The sequence below is a fragment of the Aythya ferina genome, assembly GCF_964211825.1.
Source record: "Aythya ferina genome assembly, chromosome: 3".
Taxonomy (NCBI): Eukaryota; Metazoa; Chordata; class Aves; order Anseriformes; family Anatidae; genus Aythya; species Aythya ferina.
The window spans coordinates 106,835,434-106,849,570 of record NC_140298.1 but is presented as its reverse complement, the minus strand read 5'-3'; the positions used below and the strand labels follow the sequence as shown (position 1 = coordinate 106,849,570).

The 14,137-nt window shown below is 37.8% G+C and overlaps 1 protein-coding gene across 1 annotated transcript in view; it reads left to right on the top strand.

Annotated features, from left to right (window-relative positions):
- NBAS (NBAS subunit of NRZ tethering complex) overlaps nucleotides 1–14,137 on the top strand; it is a gene marked incomplete at its 5' end in the record, with an annotated part of 197,389 nt that overhangs the window by 118,826 nt on the left and 64,426 nt on the right. Inside the window, 3 exons of the mRNA XM_084513261.1 lie at nucleotides 1,010–1,344; nucleotides 7,023–7,241; nucleotides 7,493–7,695. Of these exons, the coding sequence (XP_084369387.1) occupies nucleotides 1,010–1,344; nucleotides 7,023–7,241; nucleotides 7,493–7,695 (757 nt within the window). The remainder of the gene's footprint in view (nucleotides 1–1,009; nucleotides 1,345–7,022; nucleotides 7,242–7,492; nucleotides 7,696–14,137) is intronic.

The following is a 14,137-nucleotide window of genomic DNA, read 5'->3' as shown; positions in this document are numbered from 1 at the left end:
TGTTTGTTTTTTCTCCTAGCTGTATTTATTATTCTGTTATATGAGTGTTGACATGGTTATGTTTATCTAATTTATACTTGCCAGGCACTTCTTATTATTTTTTTTCAATGAGCATATCAGATGCCTGCAAGCAATTTGGTGGGTTAGTCGTGCATTATAGGAAGAGAGAAGTTCCTTCTCTTTGTATTACCGGAAATTTAAGTTAATTTTTTTTTTCCCTACTATGATAGATTAAAAACAGATTTCTGTTGGTGATGCAAGTCAGAATTATTAGCAATGATGTATAATGATTTTTTAAGAAAAAATAGTTATCCTGAAGCATAATTTTTAAGCCTGCAGGTTCAACATTAACTGTCTTAAGTCATTTGAGAATATTAGTTTATGTTTCAAAAGTCTAAGTTACGTAATATATCAAGAACTTTAAGCATTTTTGTAAAAAGGGTAATTTTATTTTGTATTTTTTTCTTTGATGTTACTTTTTGTCTTTACAGAAATACGTTATTTATTCCTCTTGCATTATTAGACAATACACATGAAAGAGAACTGCTGGAAAGTATTTTGAAACTTTGAATACCATTTTCAATTTGCTTATAAAGTCAAGTATTGATAAGATACTATTAAGATGAGCTTTTATAGGATTTATATTTAAAAAAATGGTCTCATGATTCTACGTACTAAAAATATCCTTGCATATTTGAAAATCTATGTTTTTTTTTGTGTGTGTATATATATATATATCAATATATGAAGTCAAAATATGTTCCAGGGACTGAGAGATCTCATATATGAGGTCAGCATAAAATCCTGGTGTTATCTGCATGCAAACCTGTCTTCCTCCCCAGTCCGTCAATATACGTGATTGAAAATGGAAGTGGAGCAAGAGTTTTTCTAGTTCTGACTGAATTGTACAGAAATGTGGAGTTTGAGTAGATTTATTTAAATAACTAAATAACATTGAAAATAATGAATAACTTACATTTAATTTGTCTTTTTCTCCTTCTGTCAATAGGTCTTAATTACAAAAACTTAATAGATGAAAACGAAAACCCTCTGGGAACTCTGGAGCCAGTACTTACGAGTCAAAATATCTTATCTATTTCCAAACTGGCTCCCAAAATTCCTAAAAAAGATGGCAGTATGCTGTCACCAAGCTCTCTTTATGCTGTCTGGTTACAAAAACTTTTTTGGAACGGTGATAACCATCTCATTAAAAAAATACCAGAAACTATGGATGAGTGGCTACATGCATATGATGTGTGTTCAAAGTACTTTGATAGACTTGATCCAGATGATATCATCACTTTTATTGATGAAATTACCTTTTCTTCAAAAGCTGTCACAAAGGTAAGCAGATGCATTTGAAAAAACTCAAACTTCAGGTGAAGCACGGTTGATATACTGTCAGGGAGAAATTCTCAGCAAATATTTGCAGTTTTCATTTTACAATTTTTAAAGATAAATTCGTAAAGCTACCTTCCTATAAACCTCTCTCTTCTTTTTATATCTATCACTGTATAAAATATACATATATCTTATATATCACATATCTATATCGTACATCATATATATCGTATGTCATATATATCGTATCATATATCTATATATATTATGTTATATATAATATAGAGATATATATCATATATCTATTATATGTGTATAATATATAGATAAATATAAAGGAGTTAGCTCTGAGGATCAGAAAGATTTTCATGGCACCCCAAAGTCCCAGTATTGTGGTTCAGCAGAGAATAAGATACTTCTCTTATGTGTTTGTTTATTTCACTTGTGCTGATCCTAAAATTCACTGTGCTGCAGGCTTCTGTTTACTACCAGGCTTTTGCATTCTGAATAGGATACTCCACAGGGAGGTGTTCCAGGCCGCTGCGTATGGTTTCTAGGCACTGTAATAATGTAAATTATAAACTCTGTTGTAATTTCCATCTTGCTGAAAGCCTGTTACTGAAAGGATGTACTTCTGTGTCTGTAACATATACTACCAGATCTACAGTTTCTTTTTGCCCAGTTAAATCTGTTTGTAAAGGTATTTCTAACATAAAGTTACGTTAGAAATAAAGTACTGTCAGCTGTCTCTTACACCTCTTCAGTGGAACCATCGTTGTGATTAGGTTTTCGATCCTTTGTATCAAGTAAACAAGGACATAAAACTCAGAGTGTGTCCAAAGGAGGGCAACAAAGGGGGTGAAAGGTCTAGAGGGGAAGGTGTATGAAGAGCAGCTAAGTCCCTTGCTTTGTTCAGCTCAGAGCAGAGCAGGCTGAGGAGAGGCCTCATGGCGGCCTGCAGCTCCCTCACGAGGCAAGTGGAGGGGCAGGCGCTGAGCTCTGCTCTCTGGGGACAGCAACAGGACCCGAGGGAACGGCATGGAGCTGGGACTGGGGAGGGTCAGGCTGGGTGTTAGGAAAAGGTTCTTCACCCAGAGAAGAACCCCTTACCTGTGCAACCTGCTCTAGCAAACCTGGTTTTGCTGGGGGCTTGGACCCAATGATCTCTGGAGGTCCCTTCCAACCCCCACAATTCTGTGAAGAGAGTGGTTGGGCACTGCAACAGGTTCCCCAGGGCAGTGGTCGTAGCACTGAGCCTGCTGGCATTCAATAAGCATTTGCTGAAAATGTTGTTTGATTTTGGGGTCATCCTGTGTAGACATAGGAGTTGGACTCAATGAAACTTGTGGGTCCCTTCCAAACAGGGATATTCTGTGATTCTAAATATTCAGGTTTGCATGCCTATCAGGAAAAAAACTGACAGTCATGCCAAGGTTTCAGTTGCCGGACATGACCCTGAACTGAGGTAGCCAGGGGATGACTGTGCTATAATGAGACGGTAATAGTGTCTTCATGTGTGATTGCTCCTCATGACTACAAATTCTTTCTGTTAATGTACCTTTCAGGAAAATTTCTCATTTAGTGTGGATGAATGATGCAGGGAAAGGTTGGATAGCCTCCCCTGTGCATGTGCTTTGAAATGTTTTGTTTATTTCTGTTTAGGATTCTAATACAGTTTCTCTAGTCCCATAAGATGAGTAGGAGTAAAGGGAAGGAGCTGTTGATGGCTTCTTCAAGGTTATTGCAGTTGCTATCTAAGTTAACCTTTTTAGCAGAAATCTGCCAGCTTTTTGGATGAAACTCAAAGTCATAAAACAAACTCAATAAGTGTTTGAAGAAGTTGGTCAAATCAGCTGATTTAGTACCTACCATGCACTGGGTTTGGGAATGAAACAGCTATTTGACCAGCTTACAACTAGCCTTTCCTTAAAATTCAGTTAATGATTTTCAAGTGCAAGTGTATGATTTTTGTAGTAGTTATTGAAAAAATATTTCTGAGAGATCTCTTTTCTCTAACTTTCATCTGAAAAGTGCTTCATACATAAAAGCTGTCTTTTGGTTTGCAGTTGTTACTTAAAATTTCATCATGTTTTGAAGCAGTGATGGTCATGCAATTGCTATTTTAACTCTCTACATCAGCACTTTCTTCCCAGCCCAGTTCTGTGGCCAAGGACATACTAAATTGGTTTCTTATTCCCCTAACGCTTCTGTACATTTCCATATTTCATGGAAGTATTGATATTTAATATAGGTAAAGGACTGGGGGAAAAAAAAAAAAAAAAAAAAAAAAAAAGCATAATGATTACCATGAAGTAATTTCTAATCTCACTGAGACAGCAATTTTTTTTCTTTTTTTTTTTTTTTGGCTTTTAAGCGGACCTTGAGGAGAAGGTTAAAGCGAGATAGTGGAAGTAGGATTTTTAGGAACTGGTCCTGGGTGTCCCTGCTTGGGAATGGGTTGGACCAGATGACCTCCAGAGGTCTCTTCCTACCTCAGCCATTCTGTGATTATGTTGCTGGAATCCCAGGTTTCTGTGGAATTAAAAGGGAAGCTGTTTCTGTCATTAATCACTGGCAGTAAGAGTGGCAGGGTCTTCATACATGAGTAAATGTTACTTGTACGATACTTTATTGAGAAAAACTTAGATATTCTTAAGGAAAATGGCTTCTGCGGTGAATTTTCACCCTAAAGAGTGAAACCTGTTGAGCTGAAATAGTGTGTGATATTCCTTTACTTGAAAATGAAAACAGCTTTTTAGTACTATTTATCACATGTGGCCTATAAAATTAAAAATGTTTTTAAACTATAAAAACTTTTTAAAAGGAAAACTCAACTTCACATTCAAACAAAAATTGAACTAGCCCCTAAGCTGTTTTTTGTCACAGGTATGACACCAAATCTCATTACTGAACTGACTAGAAGTATAGAGGGATAGCCATTCACATTTGAGAATAAAATAATCAGAGAAATGAAATAGTAGTGCTGCAGTTCAGCACTATGGAAATATGAAAGCAAAATTAAAACGGTCTTGGGAAGAACCTGTATTCTTTTTTTAATGCTTTATTCTGTATACACTGATAGCCTCATGACTTACAAACATGCAGTATATTCACACTGTTCTCTAGGATATAACAGTTAGATGGAGTACTTGAATTGTTTGCCTTTTGCATCTCTCTTAATTGCATTTTGAACATTAGTATATACAGTGGAAGAGGAAAAATGAAAAAGGTAAATGTTTTAATCTTTTATGAGGTTTACAAAATGGATACATAAATCCATCTGTGGTCATTAAATTTTAATGTGATATGAACAGCATCACCTTTTCCCTGCTTATAGTAAAACCTGATGTTGAGACCTTGTTCAAAGTAACAAAATCATATCTAATTTCTTTTAATGGGAATGGAAATGATTCATTTTTGAACTGTATCCTGGGCTGCATAAATAGAAGCGTGGCCAGCAGGTTGAAGGAGGTAATTCTCCTTCTCTGTCCTGATCTCATGAGATCCCACTTGTATGAGCGCATCCAGTTCTGGGGTCCCCAGCACATAAAGACATGGACCTATTGGAAAAGGTCCAGAGAAGGGCCACAAAAACAGTCGGAAGGCTGGAACACCTCTGCTGTGAAGAATGGCGTTGAGAATTGGAATTGTTCAGCCTGGATGAGAGAAGGTTCCAGTTAAAACTTTTTCCAACTTTTCAATATATAAAGGAGCTTAATTAGAAAGACAGAGAAGGACTTTTTACAAGGATGTGTAGACATAGGACAAGGGGTAATGGCTTTAATCTGAAAGAGGGATGTTTTAGGTAACATCTTCAGAAGAAATTCTTCGTTATGTGGGTGGTGAAACACTGGAACAGGTTGCCACAGAACTTACAGATGCCTCGTCATTGCAAATGTTTAATGTCAGGTTTGATGGGGTTTTGAGCAACCTGGTCTAGTAGAAGGTATCCCTGCCCATGGCAGGGGGGTTGAAACTAGATGTTCCTTAAGGTGTCTTCCAACCCAAACCATATGATTTTATGATATCCTTTGTATTTACTCTGTTAATACTGGCAAGATTTCCTTAGTTGTTCCCAAAATGTCCTCCCATTTTGCTTTTAGTACTAAATAGCAGTAGATAATTGCTGTGGTTTACAGCAACAGCACTAAAACATGAGAGCAACCCCTACATTTTTCACCATGTATATTTAGCAAAAAGTAATATGCATGGATACATAAAAGCTGTAAAACATTCCACTCGCTATTCTTTGTGAAGCTTTCTATGGCTTTACAAGCAGATAAGTCTAATTCATGATGTAAATATCAAATCGCCTTCCTTAAAAAGAATGTTTATAGCAGCTTAATTTTCTTCTTTTTATGGTAAATCAGCCTCTTCCTTATTCAATACCATACAAATTCAATCTTTGTTTTCTATTTGTGTAATTTTACTTGAAAATTAAAGTTGTTTGCATGTCTTCGTCCAGTATACCAGTAATTAAAACAGCTGATGTTAAAGTATCTAATGTTGTGGGTATGAGCAGAGGAAAGAACGTATATTGAAAGCATCTTTAAAATGGTACTTGAAATTAAAAATTGGCAAAATATACATGAATTTTAAAAATTATATTTCAGAGTTTGTTTTGGACTTCCAGGTGAGGCTGCTGGGTTAAGAACACAGCAGTCTGCTGCTTGTCTTGTCTATATGAAGAGTAGTTCTATCTGTATCTGTTCTTGAAGTACTCTTGGTTTCTGGAAGCTTAGAAATCTATAATCATTGCCTGGGTTCTGTTCTGAAGTGCTCAGTTCCATTCTGACATGCAGGAATGACTCCTTTGTGCGTAGTGGGAGACTTCATTCAGTGTATGTATAACTCTGTATCCAGAAATTCATCTCTATGGGAAGCTTAATGGAAAAAAGAAAGAAACAAAAAAAAAGACGTTCTTGTTTTGGTTTAAACATGTAGTTGTAAAGGTCTTTCAAAATAGTAACTTGCTGTTCTGTATAACTTGTGCTTTAAATAAGTCGATTTGAAAGGAGTTTGTGTCTCCCTCACATCCAATCTGTTGTGGCCTGCACTTTTTAAAATTTGTGAAACTGTAAGATGATCCTTTTAGAGATTGAAAAAAACTTGATAGCTGCAAAATCTTCATTGCAGTAGTAGCGTGGTGTAGGTTGTATGTACTGGCAGATAGTGTGAAGTATCTGCGGTAAATGTGCAAGCAGATCAAAGTATACATGGCCTAAGTTGGTAGACCTCCAATTGATCTTCACTTATGATCATAGTCTTGGAGATACATTTCAAACCACAAGCTAAACCTAACAAAACTAACCTTAAGTTAATTTTCTGTGTTTGGGTTTTTCTTAATACAAAATTCAAAGAACAAAAACACCACCTACAAAAAAGTGGCAGTCTGCAAAAATCACGGATATTATTTGTTAAGGAAAGTTCGGTATGTTCTATTGTGAGTCAGATTTAATGTCAATAAAAGAAAGGACAACAGAAGAAAGTACATGGAATACTGATATTTTTTTTTTGAATAAATTACTAATAAGAAATACAGTTGTTTCTCCTAAAATAACTCATTTAGTTTTGTACAATAATGTAGGAAAGTGGAGCTACCTGAACTCTAGGCACTGCTGTAATACAAATAGTAGCATATAGATAATAATAATGATTAAATATTGAGCAATCTTTTTCAGCTGACAGTTGAAACCAGGATAGAAGTGACTAAGAAGGCTATTAAGGCAGTCAAACATCTTTCTGAGAAATCAAGAAAAAAACCTTCTGAGAATGACATGGAAGATGCTGAAAATCCATCTGTTGCTTATGAAAAAACTCTGAATCACTTGCAGCAATCTCTTGCTCATCTGGAAACACTCACTCATAGTTTTATTACTTACTTGAAAAACAGCAAACAGGTAATGGTTACTGATCACATGATTGTTTTGAATGTAGCCATAACTAGCAGTGATGCACATCAAGCTGCTGTCATATTTTGTTAGTGTTTTATAGCTTTGTTTTTGTTGACCCAGTCTTTTGAAATTCTCTTCCATCAGTCTTTTTTGTTTTGTAGTATATGTATTATCTTGGTAGAAATGAAGACCCTGAATGAAATGTACCTGTAAATAAAGAGTACATTGTTTCATGTTCAAAAATTATCTGTTCACAGGATGTACTACAGAAGTATGGCTATTTATATGATTTGTCAAGATCAGAGAGAGAAAAAATCCATGACCAAGCAGTAACTATGTGTATAGATGGTCAGCCCCTGGACATGATACAACAGTTGATACAAGTTGCTGTTGGAGATCTAGGTCTTTCTCCCAAGGACATTGTTCAATGTGCTATTAAAAAAATTATATGCACTCTAAGGTAAGTATAACTATAACCATTGAATTTCTCCTCCTTTTTTTTTTTTTTTTTTGAATGTCTGGATTTTACAGAAGATCGGGCAATGAGAAGAACTGAGTTCTTATGCTCTTGCTGACGTATATTTTTCTATTCAGATAAGACAGCTATATTTCTCTGAGTTTGGGAAACCTGGGCAATCGGAACAAAACAAGCAACATTGCTCATCCTGTTCAATGAAAAGTGCTTTTAAATTATAAATTGTGTCATTACAATATTGTTCCATTATGTGTGTGTTTGTACATTTTTGATTTTTTGGCAAATACATAATTGGACATAATTTTCATTTTAAGAACAACAGAATTAAAAACATGTTTGTTGGAGATAGTGTGTACATGCTTCTGCAGGTATTTGGGCAGCAGAGGTCTAGCAACAGCTGTTGCCACAACAGTTAGTTCTACAGGAAGAAGTACAATTTCCATCTTTTGAATAACTTGCCAGGGTATTTCGGGGAACATTCTAGTTTTTTTTCTTTTTTTTTTTTTTCTAGTTTTCAAGCTTTTGAGATGTGTGTTTCTTTAAAATCATGAATATATAGGCCATAAATCTTTGTTCTTTGTTCTCTTAAAGAACACTTCTTTACGTTTTTTCTCTTCTTCTTCCACCTCCCTCTGTATCACATCCAACCCCCAAATTAAACAGCAAGTCTAATTGTTCTATGCTTCCTGCAGCATTTAAAAGCAGCAATGATTAAAAAGCAAGCAAAACACACAATTAGCTGACTTCCTGGACAGAAACAGATTTCTAATGTGAGGAAGGACATTCATTTGATCAACTTTTTCAGTGTTGACACTTACTGTTTATTGCTGCTGATAGTGTCATCACAGAGGCGTTCCCTGCCAGAAGTAAGGCTTTATTTCTATCTTTTTCTAGAATTCACAGCTCCAAAACCTCAGCATTTGTGTTTTCCATTGTATTACGTAAACCAAACCAATCTGTTTATACAACTACAGCAAGCTGAGTCATCTTTTATTTTAAAAGTATGGAGAAAATGCAAAATAACTAATTTCCATACAGTTTATAGTTACGAATCCTTGAATAATTGTGTCGAGATGTTGGTGAGACCTGAGTGATACAAAGGAAGATGAAATAAATTGATGGTGGCCATCTTAATCTCATTATCAGAGAGTTCAGAGTTTATATAAACTTCACTACAATGATCTTTTAGTTGCATGATTCTTTGTAGTATGGCTTCTAAATTCTAACACTTGTGATAAAGAATCTATAGAACTACTGTAATCACGGTGTTTCTTCAGTACTTGTCATGTCTTAAGGAAGGAAGATTTCTGTATTGAAGAGCATACTGCCTGTTGGGTTAGCAGCAGCCTCTATTTAATTTATGTAATATCTTCTAGCCCAGAAGGGATGTTGCTTTCATTCACGAGTCTGAGGCTAAAATCATTTTAATTTAACTGGCATTTGGGAGAATGTAATGTCTCTGGGAATATAGAACTGTTAAAAATACATGTGTGTGAGCATAGGGAGAATATGGACACAGGTGAGGGAAAGAAAAGCATGTTTATTGAAAAGCTGTTCAGTTAAATAAGGTGCTTTTTTATTCATTGTGTTTAATACTCAGTCCTAACCGAGCTTGCCATTTTTAATACCTCCTGAGGTTTGGTAAGAGATTTGGCAGTTTTCATAGCCATGGTGACTACAAAATTCTTTTGGCACAAAACGTGAGACATAAGTTAGTATGTCTTTTGAGGTTCAACTTTTTCCCTGCCACAGTGTAAGGCACTATCCAAAGGATAGGTTATTTATTAGGACAGTGAAGTAATAGGGAATGTGGTTTGTGGGCTCAAATGGCAATCTATAAGGTGAGTGTACATTGATAAAGGTTTGTTAGGATTGAATAAGCCTGTGAAGATGCCCTTATTCTTTAACAAGGTTTAGGATATTTGAAAGTCTGTGAATTTTTGTAGCTACTTAGGAACAACCTGTCCTCTTTCCTGTCAAGAAGTTAGCAGAGTTCAGCCCTATGACTTAACATGATTGAATCAGTGTGTCTTTCTGGATGTTTTCTGACACAACTTAACCAAAGAGTATATTCAGTCTCCATTGCTGTTAGACTACATCTGAGATGTGAAATTCTGAAAGAAGCAAACAGAGAATGAAGTTCTAGGGTGTTACATCTATATCATTATTCAGGAAAAAAATAGAGCACAAGTGTTTTTTTTTTTTTTTTTGTGTGTGTGTGGTGGTAGTTTTTGTTTTTTCATCATAGTTGACAGAATACCAATCAGCTCTTAAAAATCTTTTTGTTGGTTATGTTCTTTTTCCTTCAGAGCAGCACAAAAACACTCTTTTTTTTTTTTTTTTTGGTTTGTTTTTTTGTTCTTCTGTAGTCCAGTGACAGCAATTCATCAGGGATTTTTATTTGTAGATGTTGTCTTGGATTTGATGTTGCAGAGTGCTACCTCTGCCTGGCTGTGTCTTTGATCTACTGAATATTCCAAGTGAAAGACCATGTGTTGATGACCTATGTGATCAGTAGAAAACTTACTTTATTTTTTTGAGGAAGAGTAGTGGCGGGGGATAGGGGAGAAGGTTATTTTATATCATAACAAATGAACAGATATTTCTCGTTTAACTATTTAGAACTCTCTTCTGAAGTATTTCTATTCCAAAGAGATGTATGCAACACATACTAAAGAGTATTCAATTGTTAAATGGCTGTTAAACTCTATCACTTTTAAAACCAGCTTAGATGGATAAAGCTTTTGCAATTTACTTGATTCTTTTGCATGTGGAAAAATTACACGTGGGTAGGATGATTTGAATATGCATGCCAGAAATACAGAAACAAATATAGCATGGAAAATAATGTATAGCTCTACCTATTTTTTTCCTTAGAATTTGTGTGTATAATCAGATTGGATAGTCACAGATAAAAAGAAGGGAGCCTGTCAAAGCATTTGCAGCCCTCTTTGACAGAAAATGAATGTCTCCTGTCACTCAGTTTGAGTGTTCATAGCATCCCCAGCAATGGCAGAGTTTTCTGCATAGCAACATCAGTAACATTGTCTTTCTTGTATTGACATGTCCATTTTGTGAGGAATAATTTGGGTTTAGATGATCAAGGTCCTGATGTTCCTGGCTGGAATGATACATCTGGTCTGTGTGATGCATCTGGATATAAAGTCTATTTAATTCAACAGTAGTGATTCATATGAATATGCAGACTAGGATGGACGTCCTGAAATTCTTTTACTCTTCTCTATACTAACATATTTGCTTTTTATACGCGTTGCAAAGCTGGAATGTCTGAAAGTTTATTTAATATAGTTTTTGCATATAGACCACAACCAATAACTCTTAATCAGTACTTAAAGAATGGAAAGCCATTAAACCATTAAAGAATGGAAAGTGCATCCATCCCTCCAGTGGAAAAAAATGGAAAGGCAGAGGAATTACTTGGAGGCTTCAGAAGAACTCAGAAATTCACAACTTTTCATCTGGTTTGTGATGTGCATTCTTTTGACAAGTATTCTTCTTTATAAATACAAACTGATGTTAAAAAAAATAAAAATATTATGAAACAAGATGGCCCAGTTAATTTACTTTTCTCTGTGCAACAGGATGAGATGAAAGTCATGTGGTAGGTAGTAGTCACATAACGAAGTCTGGAAAGTTTGCCTACTACAGTGGTAAAAAGCATAAAGTAAAAGCCAATGTAGAATAAAAAAATATTTGAAATAATATTATCCCTCTTACAAAATTCAGCAAGATGATAATATTATAAGGTAGAGTCTCTTTAAATATAGTGAGCATTTAAAAGAAAGGTTGTGACTTGTCATCTCTTAAGCCTGCTGGCTTTGATGCCATTGCTGTGAATGAAATTGTATGCATCTCTATCTTATGTTCAGATATTAGCTTTCTAGCTAGACCATAACACAAATCAAAACACATTAACCACAGCATTTTTGTGCAACACTTTAACTTCAGGGTTCATGGACAAAAAGATATGTTTAAAGAAAAAGTCTTGCCTGTGAACCTGGAAAGCTGAATTATTCTTCAGTAATTGTAACATTTCAAGGGAAAACTCTTCACATTTTTTTTTTCCTGAGCTTTGATATGTTATACAGTGCAGTTATTTTATGTAGTGGTTTTGCAGAAAAGAAATTCCTTTGACAATTAACATTCAGAGTAGTGCTTGTAGGGTTATAACACTGAACTGGAGTTTGCCTGGATTTTCTGTAGCTATGGTGACAGGGAATGTAATTAAGGTACAGGGACCATAAATGAAGTAGGCCTGTGTAGATGTAAAAAAATGTGGTAGTGCCTGTGATTTACCTGAAACTTAAGCAGAGACACACCACATCTGTGACTGAAAATATGCATCCTTCCTTCCAGTTTGATAACTACAACCCCCCTTCAAACACAGTAAAATATCTTCTGTTATTAAAGTATTGACTGACTACTGTAGAAGATTCTTCAAGAAAATGTTGCCTTTGTGAAAAATTACTTTTTTTTTTAATTTTATTTTATTTTTGTCTTCCTGCTGGGTTCTGCAGCTGGGATGGACTAATGCCAGACATGGGTACAGACTGAATCACAGAATCACAGAATCACAGAATTTTCTAGGTTGGAAGAGACCTCAAGGTCATCGAGTCCAACCTCCAACCTAACGCTAACAGCCCTCCACTAAACCATATCCCTAAGCTGTACATCTAAGCGTCTTTTGAAGACTTCCAGGGATGGTGACTCCACCACTTCCCTGGGCAGCCTGTTCCAATGCCTCACAACCCTTTCTGTAAAGAAGTTCTTCCTAACATCTAACCTAAAACTCCCCTGGCTCAACTTAAGCCCATTCCCCCTCGTCCTGTCACCAGGCACGTGGGAGAACAGGCCAACCCCCACCTCTCTACAGCCTCCTTTAAGGTATCTGTAAAGAGCAATAAGGTCACCCCTGAGCCTCCTCTTCTCCAGGCTGAACAAGCCCAGCTCCCTCAGCCGCTCCTCGTAGGACTTGTTCTCCAGGCCCCTCACCAGCTTCGTCGCCCTTCTCTGCACCCGCTCAAGCACCTCGATGTCCTTCTTGTAGCGAGGGGCCCAAAACTGAACACAGTACTCGAGGTGCGGCCTCACCAGAGCTGAGTACAGGGGGACGATCACCTCCCTAGCCCTGCTGGTCACGCTGTTCCTGATACAAGCCAGGATGCCGTTGGCCTTCTTGGCCACCTGAGCACACTGCTGGCTCATATTCAGCCGACTGTCCACCATCACTCCCAGGTCCTTCTCTGCCTGGCAGCTTTCCAACCATTCCTCTCCCAGCCTGTAGCTCTGCTTGGGGTTATTGCGCCCCAGGTGCAGGACCCGGCACTTGGCCTTGTTAAACTTCATGCAGTTGACCTCAGCCCATCGGTGCAGCCTATCCAGATCCTCCTGCAGAGCTTTCCTACCCTCAAGCAGATCGACACACGCACCTAACTTGGTGTCATCTGCGAACTTACTGAGGGTGCACTCGATGCCCTCGTCCAGATCATCGATGAAGATATTAAAGAGGACCGGCCCCAGCACCGAGCCCTGGGGGACGCCACTAGTGACTGGCCTCCAACTGGACTTGGCTCCATTCACCACGACTCTTTGGGCCCGGCTATCCAGCCAGTTTCTAACCCAACGAAGCGTGCGCCAGTCCAAGCCAAGAGCAGCCAGTTTCTTGAGGAGAATGCTGTGGGAGACGGTGTCAAAAGCCTTGCTGAAGTCAAGGTAGACCACATCCACAGCCTTTCCCTCATCCACCCAGCGCGTCACTCTGTCATAGAAGGAGATCAGGTTCGTCAGGCATGACCTGCCTTTCATAAAGCCATGCTGACTGGGCCTGATCGCCTGCTTCCCCTTCAAGTGCTGCATGATGACTCTCAGGAGGATCTGCTCCATGAGCTTTCCTGGCACTGAGGTCAAACTGACAGGCCTGTAGTTTCCTGGGTCTGCCCTCCGGCCCTTCTTGTAGATGGGCGTCACGTTTGCTAGCCGCCAGAGATGAGTCAGCTCACCAGAAGGGGATCTGGGGGTGCTGGTCAGCAGGAGGCTTAACATGAGCCAGTAACATGCCCTGGGCAGCTAGAAGAAACTGCATTTTGGGGTGTATCAAACACATCATGGCCAGCTGGTCAAAAGAGCTGATTCTCCTCCTGTGTTTAGCGTTGGTGCAGCCTCACCTCATTGCTCTCTGCAGCTTCCTGAGGCAGAGGAGGAGGAAGGTGCTGTTCTCCTCTCCCTGGTAAACAATGACAGGACATGAAGGCATGGCACAAAGCTGTGCCAGTGGAGGTTCAGGCTGGACATCAGAAATTTATTTTTTTTTTGCCATGAGGGTGGTCAAACACTGGAACAGGCTTTCTGGAGGGGTGGCTGATGTCCCATGCCTCTTGATATTCAAGTGGCATTTGGACAATGCCCT